The sequence below is a fragment of the Oncorhynchus clarkii genome, unplaced genomic scaffold (assembly GCF_045791955.1).
Source record: "Oncorhynchus clarkii lewisi isolate Uvic-CL-2024 unplaced genomic scaffold, UVic_Ocla_1.0 unplaced_contig_3095_pilon_pilon, whole genome shotgun sequence".
NCBI classification, from domain to species: Eukaryota; Metazoa; Chordata; class Actinopteri; order Salmoniformes; family Salmonidae; genus Oncorhynchus; species Oncorhynchus clarkii.
The window spans coordinates 1,361-25,000 of NW_027258746.1; the positions used below are offsets into that span (position 1 = coordinate 1,361).

At 46.3% G+C, this 23,640-nt stretch overlaps 1 protein-coding gene across 1 annotated transcript in view; it reads right to left on the minus strand.

Annotated features, from left to right (window-relative positions):
- Positions 1-8,914: 8,914 nt before the first annotated feature.
- LOC139398485 (small conductance calcium-activated potassium channel protein 3-like) overlaps positions 8,915-23,640 on the minus strand; it is a gene marked incomplete at its 3' end in the record, with an annotated part of 27,245 nt that continues 12,519 nt past the window's right edge. The window contains exon 3 of the mRNA XM_071144432.1: positions 8,915-9,010. Coding sequence (XP_071000533.1) covers positions 8,915-9,010 — 96 coding nt within the window. The remainder of the gene's footprint in view (positions 9,011-23,640) is intronic.

Genomic DNA, 23,640 nt, shown 5'->3' on the forward strand with positions numbered 1-23,640 from the left:
ATGATGATTTGTGCCGTCTCTTTAGCAGAAGGAAGCTTAGCAAGGGGAATGAAATGAGCCGCCTTAGAGAACCTATCGACAACCGTAAGAATAACAGTCTTCCCCGCTGACGAAGGCAGTCCGGTGACAAAATCTAAGGCGATGTGAGACCACGGTCGAGAGGGAATAGGAAGCGGCCTGAGACGGCCGGCAGGAGGAGAGTTACCGGACTTAGTCTGCGCGCAGACCGAACAAGCAGCCACGAAACGACGCGTGTCATGCTCCCGGGTGGGCCACCAAAAACGCTGGCGAATGGAAGCAAGCGTACCCCGAACGCCAGGGTGGCCGGCTAACTTGGCAGAGTGAGCCCACTGAAGAACGGCCAGACGAGTAGGAACGGGAACGAAAAGAAGGTTCCTAGGACAAGCGCGCGGCGACGGAGTGTGAGTGAGCGCTTGTTTTACCTGCCTCTCAATTCCCCAGACAGTCAACCCGACAACACGCCCCTCAGGGAGAATCCCCTCGGGTCAGTGGAGGCTACTGAAGAACTGAAGAGACGAGACAAAGCATCAGGCTTGGTGTTCTTAGAGCCCGGACGATAAGAAATCACGAACTCGAAACGAGCGAAAAACAGCGCCCAACGCGCCTGACGCGCATTAAGTCGTTTGGCAGAACGGATGTACTCAAGGTTCCTATGGTCAGTCCAAACGACAAAAGGAACGGTCGCCCCCTCCAACCACTGTCGCCATTCGCCTAGGGCTAACCGGATGGCGAGCAGTTCGCGGTTACCCACATCATAGTTACGTTCCGACGGCGACAGGCGATGAGAAAAATACGCGCATGGGTGGACCTTGTCGTCAGAGAGGGAGCGCTGAGAAAGGATGGCTCCCACGCCCACCTCTGACGCGTCAACCTCGACAACGAACTGTCTAGAGACGTCAGGTGTAACAAGGATAGGAGCGGATGTAAAACGATTCTTGAGGAGATCAAAAGCTCCCTGGGCGGAAACGGACCACTTAAAGCACGTCTTGACAGAAGTAAGGGCTGTGAGAGGAGCTGCCACCTGACCGAAATTACGGATGAAACGACGATAGAAGTTCGCGAAGCCGAGAAAGCGCTGCAGCTCGACGCGTGACTTAGGGACGGGCCAATCAATGACAGCTTGGACCTTAGCGGGATCCATCTTAATGCCTTCAGCGGAAATAACAGAACCGAGAAATGTGACGGAGGAGGCATGAAAAGTGCACTTCTCAGCCTTCACAAAAAGACAATTCTCTAAAAGGCGCTGGAGGACACGTCGAACGTGCTGAACATGAATCTGGAGTGACGGTGAAAAAATCAGGATATCGTCAAGGTAAACGAAAACAAAGATGTTCAGCATGTCTCTCAGGACATCATTGACTAATGCCTGAAAGACAGCTGGAGCGTTAGCGAGGCCGAAAGGAAGAACCCGGTATTCAAAGTGCCCTAACGGAGTGTTAAACGCCGTCTTCCACTCGTCCCCCTCCCTGATGCGCACGAGATGGTAAGCGTTACGAAGGTCCAACTTAGTGAAAAACCTGGCTCCCTGCAGGATCTCGAAGGCTGAAGACATAAGAGGAAGCGGATAACGATTCTTCACTGTTATGTCATTCAGCCCTCGATAATCTATGCAGGGGCGCAGAGACCCGTCCTTCTTCTTGACAAAAAAAAACCCCGCTCCGGCGGGAGAGGAGGAGGGGACTATGGTACCGGCGTCAAGAGCTACAGACAAATAATCTTCGAGAGCCTTACGTTCGGGAGCCGACAGAGAGTATAGTCTACCCCGGGGGGGGGTGGTTCCCGGAAGGAGATCAATACTACAATCATACGACCGGTGTGGAGGAAGAGAGGTGGCCCTGGACCGACTGAACACCGTGCGCAGATCGTGATATTCCTCCGGCACCCCTGTCAAATCACCAGGCTCCTCCTGTGAAGAAGAGACAGAGGAAACAGGAGGGATAGCAGACATTAAACATTTCACATGACAAGAGACGTTCCAGGAGAGGATAGAATTACTAGACCAATTAATGGAAGGATTATGACAAACTAGCCAGGGATGGCCCAAAACAACAGGTGTAAAAGGTGAACGAAAAATTAAAAAAGAAATGGTTTCACTATGATTACCAGAAACAGTGAGGGTTAAAGGTAGCGTCTCACGCTGAATCCTGGGGAGAGGACTACCATCCAGGGCGAACAAGGCCGTGGGCTCCTTTAACTGTCTGAGAGGAATGTCATGTTCCCGAGCCCAGGTCTCGTCCATAAAACAGCCCTCCGCCCCAGAGTCTATTAAGGCACTGCAGGAAGCTGACGAACCGGTCCAGCGTAGATGGACCGACAAGGTAGTGCAGGATCTTGAAGGAGAGACAGGAGTAGTAGCGCTCACCAGTAGCCCTCCGCTTACTGACGAGCTCTGGCCTTTTACTGGACATGAAGTGACAAAATGACCAGCGGAACCGCAATAGAGACAGAGGCGGTTGGTGATTCTCCGTTCCCTCTCCTTAGTCGAGATGCGGATACCTCCCAGCTGCATGGGCTCAGCACCCGAGCCGGCAGAGGAAGATGGTAGTGATGCGGAGAGGGAGGCGACGGAGAGCGCGAGCTCCTTTCCACGAGCTCGGTGACGAAGATCAACCCGTCGCTCAATGCGAATAGCGAGTTCAATCAAGGAATCCACGCTGGAAGGAACCTCCCGGGAGAGAATCTCATCCTTTACCTCTGCGCGGAAACCCTCCAGAAGACGAGCGAGCAAGGCCGGCTCGTTCCAGCCACTGGAGACAGCAAGAGTGCGAAACTCAATAGAGTAGTCTGTTATGGATCGATTGCCTTGACATAGGGAAGACAGGGCCCTGGAAGCCTCCTCCCCAAAAACAGATCGATCAAAAACCCGTATCATCTCCTCCTTAAAGTCCTGATACTTGTTAGTACACTCAGCCCTTGCCTCCCAGATTGCCGTGCCCCACTCACGAGCCCGTCCAATAAGGAGAGATATGACGTAGGCGACACGAGCAGTGCTCCTGGAGTAAGTGTTGGGCTGGAGAGAAAACACAATATCACACTGGGTGAGGAACGAGCGGCATTCAGTGGGCTCCCCAGAGTAACACGGCGGGTTATTGATTCTGGGCTCCGGAGATTCGAAAGCCCTGGAAGTGGCCGGTGGATCGAGGCGGAGATGGTGAACCTGTTCTGTGAGGTTGGAGACTTGGGTGGCCAGGGTCTCAACGGCATGTCGAGCAGCAGACAATTCCTGCTCGTGTCTGCCTAGCATCGCTCCCTGGATCTCGACGGCTGAGTGGAGAGGATCCGAAGTCGCTGGGTCCATTCTTGGTCGGATTCTTCTGTTACGGTGAGTGAATGAGGACCCAAAAGCGAACTAACTTAAACAGAGCTTCTTTAATAACCAAACATAGGTAGGCTCAGATAGACCGGCAGATTCCGACAGGACAGGACAAGGTTACAGCAAACATGACGATAGTCTGGCTCAGGCATGAAACACAACAAACAAGAATCCGACAAGGACAGGAACAGAAACAGAGAGAGATATAGGGACCTAATCAGAGGGAAAAATGGAACAGGTGGGAAACGGGGTGAATGGGTAGTTAGAGGAGACAAGGAACAGCTGGGGGAAAGCAGGGGAGAAAAGGTAACCTAACAACGACCAGCAGAGGGAGACAGGGTGAAGGGAAAGGACAGAGACAAGACACAACATGACAGTACATGACACAAGGTCTGATATTAACATACTGTTAGAATGTACCCAGTGTCTCTCTAACAAGGTCTGATATTAACAGACTGTTAGAATGTACCCAGTGTTTCTCTAACAAGGTCTGATATGAACATACTGTTAGAATGTACCCAGTGTTTCTCTAACAAGGTCTGATATTAACATACTGTTAGAATGTACCAAGTGTTTCTCTAACAAGGTCTGATATTAATATACTGAATGTACCTAGTGTTTCTCTAACAAGGTCTGATATTAACATACTGAATGTACCCAGTGTTTCTCTAACAAGGTCTGATATTAACATACTGTTAGAATGTACCCAGTGTTTCCCTTACAAGGTCTGATATTAACATACTGTTAGAATGTACCCAGTGTTTCTCTAACAAGGTCTGATATTAACATACTGTTAGAATGTACCCAGTGTTTCTCTAACAAGGTCTGATATTAACATACTGAATGTACCCAGTGTTTCTCTAACAAGGTCTGATATTAACATACTGTTAGAATGTACCCAGTGTTTCTCTAACAAGGTCTGATATTAACATACTGAATGTACCCAGTGTTTCTCTAACAAGGTCTGATATTAACATACTGAATGTACCCAGTGTTTCTCTAACAAGGTCTGATATTAGCCTGCTGTTAGAATGTACCCAGTGTTTCTCTAACAATGTCTGATATTAACATACTGTTAGAATGTACCCAGTGTTTCTCTAACAAGGTCTGATATTAATATACTGAATGTACCCAGTGTTTCTCTAACAAGGTCTGATATTAACATACTGAATGTACCCAGTGTTTCTCTAACAAGGTCTGATATTAACATACTGTTAGAATGTACCCAGTGTTTCTCTAACAAGGTCTGATATTAACATACTGAATGTACCCAGTGTTTCTCTAAAAAGGTCTGATATTAACATACTGTTAGAATGTACCCAGTGTTTCTCTAACAAGGTCTGATATTAATATACTGAATGTACCCAGTGTTTCTCTAACAAGGTCTGATATGAACAGAGAGAGGGGGACAGACAGGAAGGTGGACATAGAGAGAACAGTGAGAGGAGGTAAGGGAAACAGAGAGAGGGGGCCAGACAGGAAGGTGGACATAGAGAGAACAGTGAGAGGAGGTAAGGGAAACAGAGAGAGGGGGACAGACAGGAAGGTGGACATAGAGAGAACAGGGAGAGGAGGTAAGGGAAACAGAGAGAGGGGGACAGACAGGAAGGTGGACATCGAGAGAACAGGGAGAGGAGGTAAGGGAAACGGAGAGAGGGGGACAGACAGGAAGGTGGACATAGAGAGAACAGGGAAGGGTAGAACAATAAATAGAGGCTTCATAATTAAATAAAGGGAATGTTAACTGACTATTATCTCATAGAACAAACTGTATGAGATCTCCTGAGCCTGTGTTAACTTCAGACCTTACTTTCTGTGTTTATTCCAAAACCCTGTGCTTCCCCCATTCATTTTCCCCATAGGGATCGCTGAACGAACCAGAGGTAAGTTATTTCCAGATTTTAGGACCACAAGCTGGCATGCTCTATACAGAGAGTCTGAAATAGGTTGACACTTCATAGACAAAGCAAGATGTGAAGAGAGTGAAAGAGGGAGAGAGATACAGACGGAGAGGTAGAACGGGGTTAATTAAAGGGGTATATTTAGAGGGATGAGGTTAGAATGCAAGAGAGAAGGAGAAAGTCATAGAATTGAATTGAGCCCAGAGACAGAGGAACTGTGGGGGACATAATCTGATAAAGAGAGAGAGAGGGTTGAATAGAGAGAGGGAGAGAGATAAAACGTTGGTAAACAGAGGTGAAGAGAGAGAGTGGGGGGGGGGGGGGGGGGATGGAGAAAGGGAAGAGAGAGGATGTATGAATGCTAGTAACTTCAGATAGAATCCCCCTAATTTCCCCCTGCCCTAGCATCCCTACCAGCAACACTCCAAGATAGAATAGATGCCCTGCACACACTGATGTGAGTGTGCGCCTAAGGTTATAGTGTGTGTGTGTGTGTGTGTGTGTGTGTGTGTGTGTGTGTGTGTGTGTGTGTGTGTGTGTGTGTGTGTGTGTGTGTGTGTGTGTGTGTGTGTGTGTGTGTGTGTGTGTGTGTGTGTGTATATCCTGTTAGAAGCTGTACGTATTCTGGGAATCCAATCTCTATTGAACAACGTTTTTCATTTGGCTTAGCATCCCTTACTGCTGATGTGTGTCTGAATACTGATGAACACACACACTCAGAGCAACTCCAACAAGCATGTTGAGCATGCAACTGACAGGAAGGCAAACAGGTGTGTTGCTGATGGGCAGGTGAGTCATATGACTAATAGACTATTAAATAGGCATCTAGCAGGCTGAGACCACATGGCTAGGATCTGTAGGCTTGTGTTGACATTCCAGTTAGTCAGTTATTAAGGGAAGTGTTTTTGCCTAAATCCTCCCCTCAGCCGCCTGCATCAACCCCCTCAACTCACCTCACCTCCCCACCACAACCCAACCCCACATTTCATTTAATCAAAAGGAATTATATTGGACGGATTAACCGAAGAGCACTTTCTCTCTCTCACCCTCACTCTCTCTCTCTCTCTCTCGTTCCCCTTTACGTATTAGTGTGCCAGTCACATGCAGGAGTCAGAGGAGTGTCGGTGGATGAGTGACTGTGTGTGTGTGTGTGTGTGTGTGTGTGACATCGAACCTGTGAGCAGACATCAAGGGCCTTTTTTATCAAGAAGTGTTCCTGCACAGCAACACCCCTTTGCACACACACACACACACACACACACACACACACACACACACACACACACACACACACTCACACACACACACACACACACACACACACACACACACACACACACACACACACACACACACATACACACACACACACTTCCATGGGTTGGCATACAGTAAGCAGAGTATTTGATGTCTATGCAGTCAGTCCCTTAGAGCAGCGTGACACTGTAGCTGAATAATAATCTGTCTGTGCATGACAGGGCATACTAATCTGGTATCTGGGTAGCTAGCAGGGAGATAGCTGAATAATAATCTGTCTGTGCATGACAGGGCATACTAATCTGGCATCTGGGTAGCTAGCAGGGAGATAGCTGAATAATAATCTGTCTGTGCATGACAGGGCATACTAATCTGGCATCTGGGTAGCTAGCAGGGAGATAGCTGAATAATAATCTGTCTGTGCATGACAGGGCATACTAATCTGGCATCTGGGTAGCTAGCAGGGAGATAGCTGAATAATAATCTGTCTGACCATGACAGGGCATACTAATCTGGTATCTGGGTAGCTAGCAGGGAGATAGCTGAATAATAATCTGTCTGAGCATGACAGGGCATACTAATCTGGCATCTGGGTAGCTAGCAGGGAGATAGCTGAATAATAATCTGTCTGAACATGACAGGGCATACTAATCTGGCATCTGGGTAGCTAGCAGGGAGATAGCTGAATAATAATCTGTCTGTGCATGACAGGGCATACTAATCTGGTATCTGGGTAGCTAGCAGGGAGATAGCTGAATAATAATCTGTCTGAGCATGACAGGGCATACTAATCTGGCATCTGGGTAGCTAGCAGGGAGATAGCTGAATAATAATCTGTCTGAGCATGACAGGGCATACTAATCTGGTATCTGGGTAGCTAGCAGGGAGATAGCTGAATAATAATCTGTCTGTGCATGACAGGGCATACTAATCTGGCATCTGGGTAGCTAGCAGGGAGATAGCTGAATAATAATCTGTCTGAGCATGACAGGACATACTAATCTGGTATCTGGGTAGCTAGCAGGGAGATAGCTGAATAATAATCTGTCTGTGCATGACAGGGCATACTAATCTGGCATCTGGGTAGCTAGCAAGGAGATAGCTGAATAATAATCTGTCTGAGCATGACAGGGCATACTAATCTGGCATCTGGGTAGCTAGCAGGGAGATAGCTGAATAATAATCTGTCTGTGCATGACAGGGCATACTAATCTGGCATCTGGGTAGCTAGCAGGGAGATAGCTGAACCCAACTTCAGAACAACAAGTCATACCATCAGATGAATATTTGTGGTGGGTTTTTTAGACAGATATGACGTAAACTAGTCCTGGACTAGAAATCTAGCTGGAACAACACCAGAGCTGTGGTTGATTTCTGCATGAAGCAGGACTAATGGCCAAACAGAAATTATGAAGCATGAAGGTGTTTCTGATTGATTATCTCAGTCGTCAGGAGAGGGAGAGGACTGAGTGAGTGAGTGTGTCTATTTCACCACCTCAGATTTGTAAGACCAGAGGGAGTATAAGACAGAGTGAATCTATTCAAATCCTTATTCACTAATGCAGCATAGAAGTGTTGGCAGGTTTGCCTCTTTCTCTTTCACTTAATTGGTCAATTAATGTAATTAATTAGCCAGAGAGCCCACACATCTGAGTCCCACCATTGAAATATGACCCAAGAATGGTATCTGGCAGGCAGTAGAGCCCTTTAGACTCTGTGAATACACCAGATACATTAGCCGTAATGTAGCATGGTCTCTATCCACCACATCCCTGTTTCTCCTGGTTTATACATGCACACAGGCAAGTGTTCTTCTTTTAAAACCTATCCTCCTGAGGGACAGAACACCTAATCCCCTGAGAGAGATTGTGTGGCTGTTTTGTGAATGTATTTGTATGAAGGTTATTTGTGTGAGTAGGAATGTCCAGCATGTGTGTGTGTGTGTGTGTGTCTGTGTGTGTGTGTGAATGTGTGTGTGTGTGTGTGTGTGTGTGTGTGTGTGTGTGTGTGTGTGTGTGTGTGTGTGTGTGTGTGTGTGTGTGTGTGTCTGTGTGTGTGTGTGTGTGTGTGTGTGTGTGTGTGTGTGTGTGTGTGTGTGTGTGTGTGTGTGTGTGTGTGTGTGTGTGTGTGTGTATGTGTATGTGTGTGTGTGTCTGTGTGTGTGTGTGTCTGTGTGTGTGTATGTGTATGTGTGTATGTGTATGTGTATGTGTATGTGTGTGTATGTGTATGTGTGTGTGTGTGTGTGTGTGTGTGTGTGTGTGTGTGTATGTGTGTGTGTGTGTGTGTGTGTGTGTGTGTGTGTGTGTGTGTGTGTGTGTGTGTGTGTGTGTGTGTGTGTGTGTGTGTGTGTGTGTGTGTGTCTGTGTGTCTGCGCGTGTGTGTGTGCGTGCGTGCGAGTGTGAGTGTGAGTGTGTGTTACCTGGACTTCTCGTGCATGATAGGCTATGATGAGGCCCAGCAGTATGACTGTAGACAGGCTGATCAGACACTTCAAGGCCAGAGAGTACATGGAGCTCTGAGAACAAAAAACACACAGTGTTAAAAACATACACTGTTACACACACACACACACACACACACACACACACGCGCGCGCGCGCGCACTCATACATTTTTGTTGACATTAAGACACTCAATGTCTTAATGTCAACGGAAATATACACACCCACCCTGACCAGTAAGAACATACACATACACACTATCAATACCATCAGTGCCAATACCCTCTAGGCAAATCCCATTCCCAGACAGCCCTTAAATAATTCTGTCTACATGTGTGCTCCAAATCAATGTGCTGCTTACTAACAATCAATAGCCCTCATACCAGCTCTATGCATACCTTAACCCTTCACCTCACTGCTTAGTAGAGCTATAACACACACACATATACACACACACACATACACACACACACACAATCTAACTCATATATATCCACATCCTCTCTTCTTTGTTTACCGTGCTCTCTATTCATGAAAAGGAAAGGAGAGAGAGGGGGAGGTTAGGATAGTGAAGAGAGAAAGAGAGAGGGAGAGGTGGGGGGAGAGAAGAAGAGAGAGAGAGGGAGGTAGGAAGAGAGAAGAAAGAGAGAGAGGGAGGTCGGAAGAGAGAAGAGAGAGAGAGAGAGAGAGAGAGAGGGAGGTCGGAAGAGAGAAGAGAGAGATGGGGTAGAGAAGAAGAGAGAGAGGAAGATAGAGAATCCCTAGAGAGCAGTGTGTGTGTCTGTGTCTGTGTGTGAGTGTGTACGTGCGTGTGTGTCTGCATGTATGTTCATGTGCATGTGTGTGTTCGCATGTATGTATGTGTGTGTGTGTGTGTGTGTGTGTGTGTGTGTGTGTGTGTGTGTGTGTGTGTGTGTGTGTGTGTGTGTGTGTACGTGTGCGTGTGCGTGTGTGTTTGTGTGTGTGTGTGTGTGCGTGTTCGGTATTTATGTGCGTGTGTGTTTGTGTGTGTGTGTGTGTGTGCGTGTTCGGTATTTATGTGTGTGTTGTATATGTGCGTGTGTGTGTGCCCTTGCCCTTGCCAAAGGAGGTAGGAGTGAGTGATAGTGTCTGTTCTATGTTTCAGTCTCTAACTCCAGGCACAATGTTGTGTTATAAGTAGTGTTTTTAACTCTAGTCTGCGTGTAGAGTGTGTTTCACTTACGCTAGTGTGTGTGTGTGTGTAGTGTTAACGGCTGTAATCATATTTACATTATTAATTTCCTCCTCTGGTTCGCTAAACCACAGCGACGGCCAGCTCATTTGCATGTTCCCTCTTCCTGTAATTGTAAGCGGATTGGCTATATCAGACTGAATGCACTTTCCACCTTTTATATAACAGCATACACACACACACACACACACACATACACACCCACACACACATACACACCCACACACACACACACACATACACACCCACACACATACACACCCACATACACCCCCCCCCCCCACACACACACACATACACACCCACATACACATACACACCCTCACACACATACACACCCACCCACACACACACACATACACGCACACACACACACACACACACACACACACACACACACACACACACACATACACCCCCCCCCCCCCCCCACACACACACACACACACACACACACACACACATACACATACACACACACATACACACTGGTGTGGTTTATGTCCAGTGCATCCAGACAGAATGAACAATGTTTGGTTTTTCCTCTCTTTCTTTCTGTTGGTTCACCTATAGCACTCTCCCGCTCCTTTCTCTCTTTCTCTACATCTCTTCTTTTCCTCTCTCTGTATTCTGTCTGTTAAATCTAATCTCTCCATTTCCAGGGGAAAGATCATATACAATGTCTTGCTCTGTCATCATGAACGTTTGGATTCCAGCCATGTCACACAAGATTGACTTCAAATCTGGACATCCATCCATGTCCTGAGGACATAGAGACATGCCTTCAAAACCCACAACTATGGGCCACGTTGAGCTCGGGCTCTGAGGGTTGCATGTTCAATCCCAATGCTAGGCACTCATTTTCATTTTGGGGTGTTAACCCTATCCCAGTTCTTAACCCATAACTTAACCATTCAGAATGAATGAAGGTTGATGCACAGCAGGAGAAGCAAGCCAGGCTGTCAAAAACATTTCCAAATTTGACGTTTGGAGAATGGATAAACGTCAGAATCTGAAGTCAAATTGTTAAAACCATGAGATCTTGTTGTTGATTCATGTACTCAACAAAGCAATGTTAGCCATCTGAATTAAACTCAACTCCAGAACCATTCAAACATGCATTTTCACTGCACACCAAGGTCATCTTTGATTTATTCCTAGAAACACTGTTTCCAGTTTTGATTCTTGGTTAATCTCTCTCTCCCCCATCTTTCTCTCCCCTCTCTCACCTGTCTTTCCCTCCCCTCTCTCACCTATCTTTCCCTCCCCTCTCTCACCTATCTTTCCCTCCCCTCTCACACCTCTCAATTAAATTAAATTCAAAGGGCTTTATTGGCATGGGACACATCAGGTCTGAATATTTATGTAAATAAGTTATTTCTGTTTTGTATGTTTTATAAATTTGCTAAGCATTGTGCACATAGCCTGTCTTCTCTTGAGAGCCAGGTCTGCCTACAGTGGCCTTTCTCAAAAGCAAGGCTATGCTCACTGAGTCTGTACATAGTCAAAGCTTTCCTTAGTTTTGAGTGAATCACAGTGGTCAGGTATTCTGCCGCTGTGTACTCTCTGTTTGGGGCCAGTCACAGTGGTCAGGTATTCTGCCACTGTGTACTCTCTGTTTGGGGCCAGTCACAGTGGTCAGGTATTCTGCCACTGTGTACTCTCTGTTTAGGGTCAGTCACAGTGGTCAGGTATTCTGCCACTGTGTACTCTCTGTTTGGGGCCAGTCACAGTGGTCAGGTATTCTGCTACTGTGTACTCTCTTTTTAGGGTCAGTCACAGTGGTCAGGTATTCTGCCACTGTGTACTCTCTGTTTGGGGCCAGTCACAGTGGTCAGGTATTCTGCCACTGTGTACTCTCTGTTTAGGGTCAGTCACAGTGGTCAGGTATTCTGCCACTGTGTACTCTCTGTTTAGGGTCAGTCACAGTGGTCAGGTATTCTGCCACTGTGTACTCTCTGTTTGGGGCCAGTCACAGTGGTCAGGTATTCTGCCACTGTGTACTCTCTGTTTAGGGTCAGTCACAGTGGTCAGGTATTCTGCCACTGTGTACTCTCTGTTTGGGGCCAGTCACAGTGGTCAGGTATTCTGCCACTGTGTACTCTCTGTTTAGGGTCAGTCACAGTGGTCAGGTATTCTGCCACTGTGTACTCTCTGTTTGGGGCCAGTCACAGTGGTCAGGTATTCTGCCACTGTGTACTCTCTGTTTAGGGTCAGTCACAGTGGTCAGGTATTCTGCCACTGTGTACTCTCTGTTTAGGGTCAGTCACAGTGGTCAGGTATTCTGCCACTGTGTACTCTCTGTTTGGGGCCAGTCACAGTGGTCAGGTATTCTGCCACTGTGTACTCTCTGTTTGGGGCCAGTCACAGTGGTCAGGTATTCTGCCACTGTGTACTCTCTGTTTGGGGCCAGTCTCAGTGGTCAGGGACTCTGCCACTGTGTACTCTCTGTTTGGGGCCAGTCACAGTGTTCAGGTATTCTGCCACTGTGTACTCTCTGTTTGGGGCCAGTCACAGTGGTCAGGTATTCTGCCACTGTGTACTCTCTGTTTGGGGCCAGTCACAGTGGTCAGGTATTCTGCCACTGTGTACTCTCTGTTTGGGGCCAGTCACAGTGGTCAGGTATTCTGCCACTGTGTACTCTCTGTTTAGGGTCAGTCACAGTGGTCAGGTATTCTGCCACTGTGTACTCTCTGTTTGGGGCCAGTCACAGTGGTCAGGTATTCTGCCACTGTGTACTCTCTGTTTGGGGCCAGTCACAGTGGTCAGGTATTCTGCCACTGTGTACTCTCTGTTTGGGGCCAGTCACAGTGGTCAGGTATTCTGCCACTGTGTACTCTCTGTTTAGGGTCAGTCACAGTGGTCAGGTATTCTGCCACTGTGTACTCTCTGTTTGGGGCCAGTCACAGTGGTCAGGTATTCTGCCACTGTGTACTCTCTGTTTGGGGCCAGTCACAGTGGTCAGGTATTCTACCACTGTGTACTCTCTGTTTGGGGCCAGTCACAGTGGTCAGGTATTCTGCCACTGTGTACTCTCTGTTTAGGGTCAGTCACAGTGGTCAGGTATTCTGCCACTGTGTACTCTCTGTTTGGGGCCAGTCACAGTGGTCAGGTATTCTGCCACTGTGTACTCTCTGTTTGGGGCCAGTCACAGTGGTCAGGTATTCTGCCACTGTGTACTCTCTGTTTGGGGCCAGTCACAGTGGTCAGGTATTCTGCCACTGTGTACTCTCTGTTTAGGGTCAGTCACAGTGGTCAGGTATTCTGCCACTGTGTACTCTCTGTTTGGGGCCAGTCACAGTGGTCAGGTATTCTGCCACTGTGTACTCTCTGTTTGGGGCCAGTCACAGTGGTCAGGTATTCTGCCACTGTGTACTCTCTGTTTGGGGCCAGTCACAGTGGTCAGGTATTCTGCCACTGTGTACTCTCTGTTTAGGGTCAGTCACAGTGGTCAGGTATTCTGCCACTGTGTACTCTCTGTTTGGGGCCAGTCACAGTGGTCAGGTATTCTGCCACTGTGTACTCTCTGTTTGGGGCCAGTCACAGTGGTCAGGTATTCTACCACTGTGTACTCTCTGTTTGGGGCCAGTCACAGTGGTCAGGTATTCTGCCACTGTGTACTCTCTGTTTAGGGTCAGTCACAGTGGTCAGGTATTCTGCCACTGTGTACTCTCTGTTTGGGGCCAAATAGCATTTCACTTTGCTCTTTTTTGGTCCATTTTTTCCAATGGGTCAAGTAATAATCATTTAGTTTTCTCATGATTTGGTTGGGTCTAATTGTGTTGCTGTCCTTAGGCTCTGTTGGGTCTTTGTTATGGAAGGTTTAGGAATCGCTTCCTTTTAGGTGGTTGTAGAATTTAACAGCTCTTTTCTGGAAATTGATAATTAGTGGGTATTGGCCTAATTCTGCTCTGCATGCATTATTTGGTTTTTGACGTTGTACATGGAGGATATTTTTGCAAAGTCTCAATTTAGTCTTTGTCCCATTTTGTGAATTATTGGTTGGCCAGCGAACCCCAGACCTCACAACCATAAAAGGAAATGGGTTCTATGACCGATTCAAATATTTTTTACCAGATTGTAATAGGGATGTCAAATTGTATGTTCCTTTTGATGGCGTAAAAGGTCCTTCTTGGCTTGTCTCGCAGATCATTCACAGCTTTGTGGAAGTTACCTGTGGTGCTGATGTTTAGGCCGAGGTAGGTATAGTTTTTTAATGTGTTCTAGGGCAACAGTGTCTAGATGGAATTTGTATTTGTGGTCCTGGCGACTGGACCTTTTTTGGAACACCATTATTTTGGTCTTACTGAGATTTACTGTCAGGGCCCAGGTCTGACAGAATCTGTGCAGAAGATCTAGGTGCTGCTGTAGGCCCTCCTTGGTTGGTGACAGAAGCACCAGATCTTCAGCAAACAGTAGACATTTGACTTCAGATTCTAGTAGGGTGAGGCCGGATGCTGTAAACTGTTCTAGTGTCCTTGCCAATTCGTTGATATATATGTTGACGAGGGTGGAGCTCAAGCTGCATCCCTGTCTCTCCCCACAGCCCTGTGGAAAGAAATGTGTGGTTTTTTGCCAATTTTAACAGCAAACTCGTTGTCTGTGTACATAATATATGTTTTTCACCCAACACCGCTTTCCATCAATTTGTATAGCAGACCCTCATGCCAAATTGAGTCAAAAGCCTTTTGGAAATAACAAAGCATGAGAAGACTTTGCCTTTGTTTTGATTTGTTTGTCAATTAGGGTGTGCAGGGTGAATATGTGGTCTGTCGTACGGTAATTTGGTACAAAGCCAATTTGACATTTGCTCAGTACATTGTTTTCACTGAATCAATCTGCTGTCTGCTGTTAATGATAATGCTGAGGATTTTCCCAAGGTTGCTGTGTAAAATTTGTCTCCACTTTGGTGTATTGGGTTGACCAGTCGTTGGTTCCAAATATTGGGGAAGATGCCAGAGCTGAGGATGATGTTAAAGACTTCATGTATAGAATTTGTGGTCTGTATATTTGATCATTTCATTTAGGATAACATCAACGCTACAGGTCTTTTGGAGTTGGAGGGTTTGCATTTGGTCTTGTAGTTCCTTCAATGTAATTGGAGAATCCAGTGGGTTCTGGTAGTCTTTAATAGATGATTCTAAGATTTGTATTTGATCATGTATATGTTTTTGCTGTTTGTTATTTGTTATAGAGCCAAAAAGATTGCAGATGTGGTTTATCCATACATCTCCGTTTTAGATAGATAACTCTTTGTGTTGTTGTTTGTTTAGTGTTTTCCAATTTTCCCAGAAGTGGTTAGATTCTATGGATTCTTCAATTACATTGAGCTGATTTCTGACTTACTGTTCCTTCTTTTCCGTACTGTATTTCTGTATTGTTTTAGTGATTCACCATAGTGAAGGCGTTGGCTTAGGTTTTCTGGGTCTCTGGTCTGTGTTTTTTGTTGGATAGGTTTCTCAATTTCTTTCTTAAGGTTTTTGCATTCATCATCAAACCATATGTCAATGTTTTACATTTCTTAGGTTGTCTGCTTGACATTTTTAGATTTGATAGGGAAGCTGAAAGGTAAAATATAGTGTTTAGGTTTTCTACTGCCAAGTTTACACCTTCACTATTACAGTTAAATGTTTTGTCCAGGAAGTTGTCTAAAAGGGATAGAATTTGTTGTTGCCTAATTGTTTTTAGTAGGTTTCTACACTACTATCCTTCCATCTATAGCCTGTCTTAATATTGCGCAGTTCCTTTGGCTTTGATGCCTCGTGATTATGTTTTGCTCTGTTCAAGTAGACTGTGATTTTGCTTGTGATCTAATAGGGGTGTCAGTGGACTGACTGTGAACGCCCTGAGAGACCCTGGGTTGAGGTCAGTGATAAAGTAGTCCACAGTACTACTGCCAGGAGATGAGCTATAGGTGTACCTACCATAGGAGTCTCCTCGAAGCCTACCATTGACTATGTACATTCCCAGCGTGCGACAGAGCTGCAGGAGTTGTGGCCCATTTTTGTTGGTTGTTTTGTCATAGTTGGGTCTAGAGGGGGATTTTTGGGAGGATATACTGTCAACTCCAGGTAGGTGTTTGTCCCCCTGTGTGCTGAGAGTGTCAAGTTCTTGTCCAGTTCTGGCATTTAGGTCGCCACAGACTAGTACATGTCCCTGGGCCTGGAAATGGTTGATCTCCCCTTCTAGGATGGAGAAGCTGTCATCGTTGGGGGATTCTATTGGGGGGATATAGGTAGCACACATGAGAACATTTATCTCTGTTAATTTCTAACAAGATAATATTCCTGTTTTGACTCATTTAATAGTGTGTTGGTTCTGCTCTATACAAAATTAGCATACCCCCTCTCTTTCCCTCCTCTCTCTCCCCTCTCTTTCCATCCCATCTCTTCCCTCTCTTTCCCTCCCCTCTTTTTCCCTCCCCCTCTCCCATCTCTTTCTCTCCCCTCTCTTTCCCTCCCCTCCCTCCCCTCTCTTTCCCTCCCCCTCTCCACTCTCTTTCCCTCCCCTACCCCTTTCCCCTCTCTTCCCTCCCCCCTTTCTTTCCCTCCCCCTCTCCCATCTCTTTCTCTCCCTCTCTTTCCCTCCGCCCTCTCTTCCCCTCTCCTCTCTTTCCCTCCCCCCTCTCCCCTCTCTTTCCCTCTTTCTCTCCCCTCTCTTTCCCTCCCCCCTCTTTCCCTCCCATCTCTTTCCCTCCCCCCTCTCCCCTCATTCCCTCCCTCTCTCCCATCTCTTTCTCTCCCCTCTCTTTCCCTCCCCTCCCTCGCCTCTCTTTCCCTCCCCCTCTCTTTCCTTCCCTTTCTCTCACCTCTCTTTCCCTCCCCTCCCTCCCCTCTCTTTCCCACCCCCTCTCTTTCCCTCCCTTTCTCTCCCCTCTCTTTCACTCCCCTCTCTCTCCTTTCCTCCTCTCTCTCCCCTCTCTTTATCTCCCCTCTCTCCCCTTTCTTCCCTCCCCCTCTCCCCTTCCCTCACTCCCTTCTCTTTCCCTCCCCTCTCTCTCCTCTCTATATTTATTTTCTCCATGTCTGTCCATCACACAGTCAGTGGACTATTTAATTTATTCAAATCAAACAGTTACACTTCAATGAACAACTATTTAGTCTCATCTGTGTGTGTGCGTGCGTGCGTGCGTGCGTGTGTGTGTGTGTATGTGTGTGTGTGTGTGTGTGTGTGTGTGTGTGTGTGTGTGTGTATGTGTGTGTGTGTGTGTGTGTGTGTGTGTGTGTGTGTGTGTGTGTGTGTGTGTGTGTGTGTGTGTGTGTGTGTGTGTGTGTGTGTGTGTGTGTGTGTGTGTGTGTGTGTGTGTGATTAGCAGGTATTGATCGAAGGCTGAGTGGATACCATGCAGATAGCATTTTGAGCTCCATCAGTTCAATCATCAAACAGACACACACACAGACACACACACAGACACACACACAGACACACACACAGACACACAGACAGACACACACACAGACACACACACAGACACACACACAGACACACAGACAGACACACACACAGACACACACACTGACACACACACAGACACACACACAGACACACACACAGACCCAGCGAGGCACTGAGTTGCACAGCCAAGGGCCCCCCAACCCCCTCAGCTACAGGGGAGCCAACCCATATAAACATACAGAAGGAGAATTCCCCCTGTAGACTGGTCCCACAGCACTAGCCATGACACACCCGCACCCCCTATCCACATCGACGAGAAGGTGGAAAGTTGTAAGTTCTCCTGCGTGCACATCACGGACAAACTGAAATGGTCCACCCACACAGACAGCGTGGTGAAGAAGGCGCAAAAGCGCCTCTTCAACCTCAGGAGACTGAAGAAATTTGGCTTGTCACCTAAAACCCTCACAAACTTTTACAGATGCCCAATTGAGAGCATCCTGTCCGGCTGTATCACAGCCTTATACGACAACTGCACCGCCCACAACCGCAAAGCAATCCAGAGGGTGGTGAGGACTGCACAACACATCACCGGGGGCAAACTACCTGCCCTCCATGACACCTACAGCACCCGATGTCACAGGAAGGCCAAAAAGATCATCAAGGACAACAACTACCTGTTCACACCGCTACCATCCATAAGGCAAGGTCAGTACAGGTGCATCAAAGCTGGGACCGAGAGACTGAAAAACAGCTTCTATCTCAAAGCCATCAGACTGTTAAACAGCCAACACTAGCACATTAGAGGCTGCTGCCTACATACAGACTTGAAATCATTGGCCACTTTAATAAATGGATCACTAGTCACTGTAGTAATGCCACTTTAATAATGATGTTTACCTATCATGCCTAACTCATCTCATATGTATATATTGTATTTTATACCATCTATTGCATCTTGCCTATACCGCTCTGTCATTGCCCCTCCATATATTTATATGTATATATTCTTATTCCATTCCTTAACTTAGATTTGTGTGTATTAGGTAGTTGTTGTGGAATTGTTAGATTACATGTTAGTTATTGCTGCACTGTTGGAACTAGAAGCACAATAATTTCCCTACACTCTCAATAACATCTACTAACCATGTGTACGTGACCAATCAAATTTGATTTGATTTGACATACACACAGACACAGACACAGACACAGACACAGACACAGACACACACACACACACACACACACACACACACACACACACACACCCTACATGGGGCGACAGGTAGCCTAGTGGTTAGAGCGTTGGACTAGTAACCGGAAGGTTGCAAGATCCAATCCCCAAGCTGACAAGGTAAAAATCTGTTGTTCTGCCCCTGAACAAGGCAGTTATTAACCCATTGTTCCTAGACTGTCATTGAAAATAAGAATTTCTTCTTAACTGACTTGCCTAGTTAAATAAAAAATTAAATATAATTTTTGAGCACAGCCACTAGTCTAACTCTGCTGTCCCACATTGTTGAATGCTGTATTCATTGGTGTGAGCAGTCTGGTTTGGTTGAAGACAAACTGATGAACAACAGATGTGTGTGTGTGTATTTGTGTGTCAGCGTGTGCGCGTGTTGGGGTCTCTCCCTGTCAGAACGATGCTTCGCTGTAATCAGTCTCCAGGGAAACAGACACCAGGCAGAAGGGTTGTGTTAACTCAACAACACAAACACACAACACACAGACACACACACAGACACATAGACAGTCATACACACTCAATTACACATCGATAAACACATACTCAATTACACAGTGACAGATACAGACACTCGATAACACACCGATACACGTCATTACACCTCTATACACCCAAGTGCATCAGCACAGTCGGCACCGACAGACACAAAGAGACCCACGAAAGCAGACACATACAAATAGGTGCAGCTGTGGCTTAAAAATGATAACGCATAACAACACCATGTACACACAGAGGGACCTATCACCACACACATGGGGCATTTCCATACAGGATTCACCACATTGTTTAACCCAAAAGGCTCAGACTTTTCTGTTTCCATCTACGCTGGCCAGTACCCGTGTCTCATTGGGCCATGGCTCCGGAGGCCCTGCTCTGACTTGGGGCCAAAGCCAGGCCACTGGTACTTTTCACCTGTCGTTTATAGAACTGTGAATTTGAACCCATTCTAAGAAAGCAACTGTTTAGATGATGCAGAGGTTGTCGATTGTGCTCTTCACACGTCCTCACTGTCAGCCCTCACTATGGAAACACAACTTCTCTATTATAACATAAAGGTGTATACCAGTGTTGTGTTAGAGACCACCTAAAGCGAGACAGAGTCAAGACCAAGACCAGAGAAAATCGAGTCTGAGTCAAGACCAAGACCAGAGCAAATCGAGTCTGAGTCAAGACCAAGACCAGAGCAAATCGAGTCTGAGTCAAGACCGAGACGAGAGCAAATCGAGTCTGAGTCAAGACCGAGACCAGAGCAAATCGAGTCTGAGTCAAGACCGAGACTTGGAAGGGGGCGATGGGGGCAAGGCTGAGTTAAGAACGAGACCAGAACAATGTGAAACCAATTCAAGACTGTGATTGTGATTTTGTCAGATCTCCACCATAATGAGAGCTCAAAATGTATTTATGTGTCAATACTTCAGTAGAACATATTGATTCTTTAGCCATTCAGAATGGTGACAAAATGCATTCTGAGGGCAAAGAGCGAGCCACTCTACAAATGATCACTAACCATGGTCTCTAATTAATAAATAAAAAGATTGTAAAAATACCCGGTCGCCCCTAAGCGACTGCACAAATATATCAAACAATTTCCCTCAGTCTCGACAAGGTTTGAGGTTTCAACAACACTGAAGGACAGTAATGCTACGGGTCAAGTTGAAAGTTCACATTTGAAGAGGTTATCAGATATAAATGTGTCATGAAAGGAGTGTGGGTATCTGGCCTGGCAAAGCGGTTTCATGTGCTGACTGAAAAGGGACTGATAATTTTTAGTTTTTTTACCCCACTGGTCTCAGTTGGTCTCAGCTGGTCTCCGCTGGTCTCAGCTGGTCTCAGCTGGTCTCAGCTGGTCTCCGCTGGTCTCAGCTGGTCTCAGGAAGAAATGACGAGTCCTCATTGTCCTTCACGAGTCAAAATGTATCCGAGACCAAGACAAGACCGAGACACTCAATATGTGGTCTCGAGACCGGACTTGAGTACTACAACGCTGGTGTATACTCTAGTGCAGGTATTCCCAAACTGGGGTGTGCGCAATGCCGTTGGGGGGTAAGCCAAATAAAAATGTGATTCACATTTTCAAACAGTACATTTATATTTTCCAACGGGGCTATACATTTGGGTGAGGTTTTTCTCTCACCTGAGCAGCCTCGTTTCACTGACAAAAATAAAATGAAACCATCTAGTGTTCAGTGAAATAACAACACAATGTCAAAGACAGGTAGCCTAGTCAAATAATTAACATCCAATCACATCAACCGTTACTCTCTCGCGGGAATTCCACTAACGGTCTGTATGTAGCCAAACGTAGCTGCTGCTCATTCTGTTTGCTCCAAAATGGATAAATGGTTAAAAAAGCAAGGCCCGTATCCATAGAGACACATAGCAGCTCTACTGGTAGTACTGATACTACTACTAGGACATCATACTGCTACTACTAGCAGTACTACACCTGCACCTGTCAACGACACAAGTTGTTCAGCTTCCACGAACACATCCAATGCTAGCATCGGTAATTCTACATTTGTTGTTAGCCCAGCTAGCATGGACACTGACAGTTGTGAATTTGATGCAGCTAAAGAGCTACTGCTCCCTACCTGGGAAAGCACCGAACAACAGACAGGGACGTTGGACTATCAAAAAGGCGCAAATATGATGAGAACTACATTGATTTGGGGTTCACATATATTGTGAGTCCTGCCTTTCGTCAGCCACAGTGTGTAATACGTGCAAAAGTACTATATCACAACTCGATGAAACCTTACCTCAGACATTTAGAAACAAAACATGTCAATTTGAAAAATAATGCATGGGAGTTTTTTTTCAGAGAATTAAGATGACTTTCGAGTAGTAAGACATGTATAAAAGCGACAGATACCATTAATAAGAAGGGGCTAGAAGCGTCTTATATGGTGAGCTACCGAGTGGCTAGGACAGGCAAGCCCCATACTATTGTGGAGGACTTAATTCTTCCTGCTGCCGTGGATATGGCTGGGACAATGCTGGGGGAAAGGCCCAAAAAAACTATACAGACAATGCCTTCTGTCACGTCCTGACCTTAGTTCCTTTTTTATGTCTCTGTTTTAGTGTGGTCAGGGCGTGAGTTGGGGTGGGCATTCTATGTTTTGTCTTCTATGTTTTCTATTTCTATGTGTTTGGCCTGGTATGGTTCCCAATCAAAGGCAGCTAGCAATCGTTGTCTCTGATTGAGAACCATACTTAGGCAGCCTGTTTTTCCCACTTGAGTTGTGGGTAGTTGTTTTCTGTCTCTGTGTCTCTACCAGACTGTTTCGGTTGTTCTTTTGTTTACTTTGTGTTTCAGTGTTCAGTTATCGAATAAATCTAACATGGACACTTACCACGCTGCATCTTGGTCCTCTCCTTCCAACAGCCGTTACACCTTCATCAAACAACACTGTTTCACGACGCATCAGTGGCATGGCAGGAGATGTTTTGAAACAATTACTGCTTCGCATACAAGCCAGTGAATTTTATGTGTTACAGCTGGATGAGTCAACAGACGTGGCGGGCCTGGCACAGCTCCTGGTATATGTCTGTTGCGTTTATGGGGGGTCAATTAAGGAAGACATCCTCTTCTGCAAACCACTTCGTTATCCCTTTCCTGCCCTGCCTCCAGTCCACTTCGTTATCCCTTTCCTGCCCTTCCTCCAGTCCACTTCGTTATCCCTTTCCTGCCCTGCCTCCAGTCCACTTCGTTATCCCTTTCCTGCCCTGCCTCCAGTCCACTTCGTCATCCCTTTCCTGCCCTGCCTCCAGTCCACTTCGTCATCCCTTTTCTGCCCTGCCTCCAGTCCACTTCGTCATCCCTTTCCTGCCCTGCCTCCAGTCCACTTCGTCATCCCTTTCCTGCCCTGCCTCCAGTCCACTTCGTTATCCCTTTCCTGCCCTACCTCCAGTCCACTTCGTTAGCCCTTTCCTGCCCTGGCTCCAGTCCACTTCGTCATCCCTTTCCTGCCCTGCCTCCAGTCCACTTCGTCATCCCTTTCCTGCCCTGCCTCCAGTCCACTTTTCCATATCTAAACAAGAGAGCCCCATCGAAATTTCAACAAGCGGTTCTGTGAAAATTGAATTTAATCAGAAGCATCTGCCAGGAAACCTACACCACCCGATGTCACAGGAAGGCCATAAAGATCATCAAGGACAACAACCACCCGAGCCACTGCCTATCATCCAGAAGGTGAGGTCAGTACAGGTGCATCAAAGCAGGGACCAAGAGACTGAAAAACAGCTTCTATCTCAAGGCCACCAGACTGTTAAACAGCCACCACTAACATTGAGTGGCTGCTGCCAACACACTGACACTGACTCAACTCCAGCCACTTTAATAATGTACAAATTGATGTAAAAATGTATCACTAGCCACTTTAAACAATGCCACTTAATATAATGTTTACAAACCCTACATTACTCATCTCATATGTATATACTGTACTCTATACCATCTACTGCATCTTGCCATCTTTATGTAGTACTTGTATCACTAGCCACTTTAAACAATGCCACTTGTATATGTTTACATACCCTACATTACTCATCTCATATGTATATACTGTACTCTATACCATCTACTGCATCTTGCCATCTTTATGTAGTACTTGTATCACTAGCCACTTTTAACAATGCCACTTGTATATGTTTACATACCCTACATTACTCATCTCATATGTATATACTGTACTTGATACCATCTACTGTATCTTGCCTATGCCGCTCTGTACCATCACTCATTCTCATATCTTTATGTACATATTCTTTATCCCTTTACACTTGTGTGTATAAGGTAGTAGTTTTGGAATTGTTAGGTTAGATTACTCGTTGGTTATTACTGCATTGTC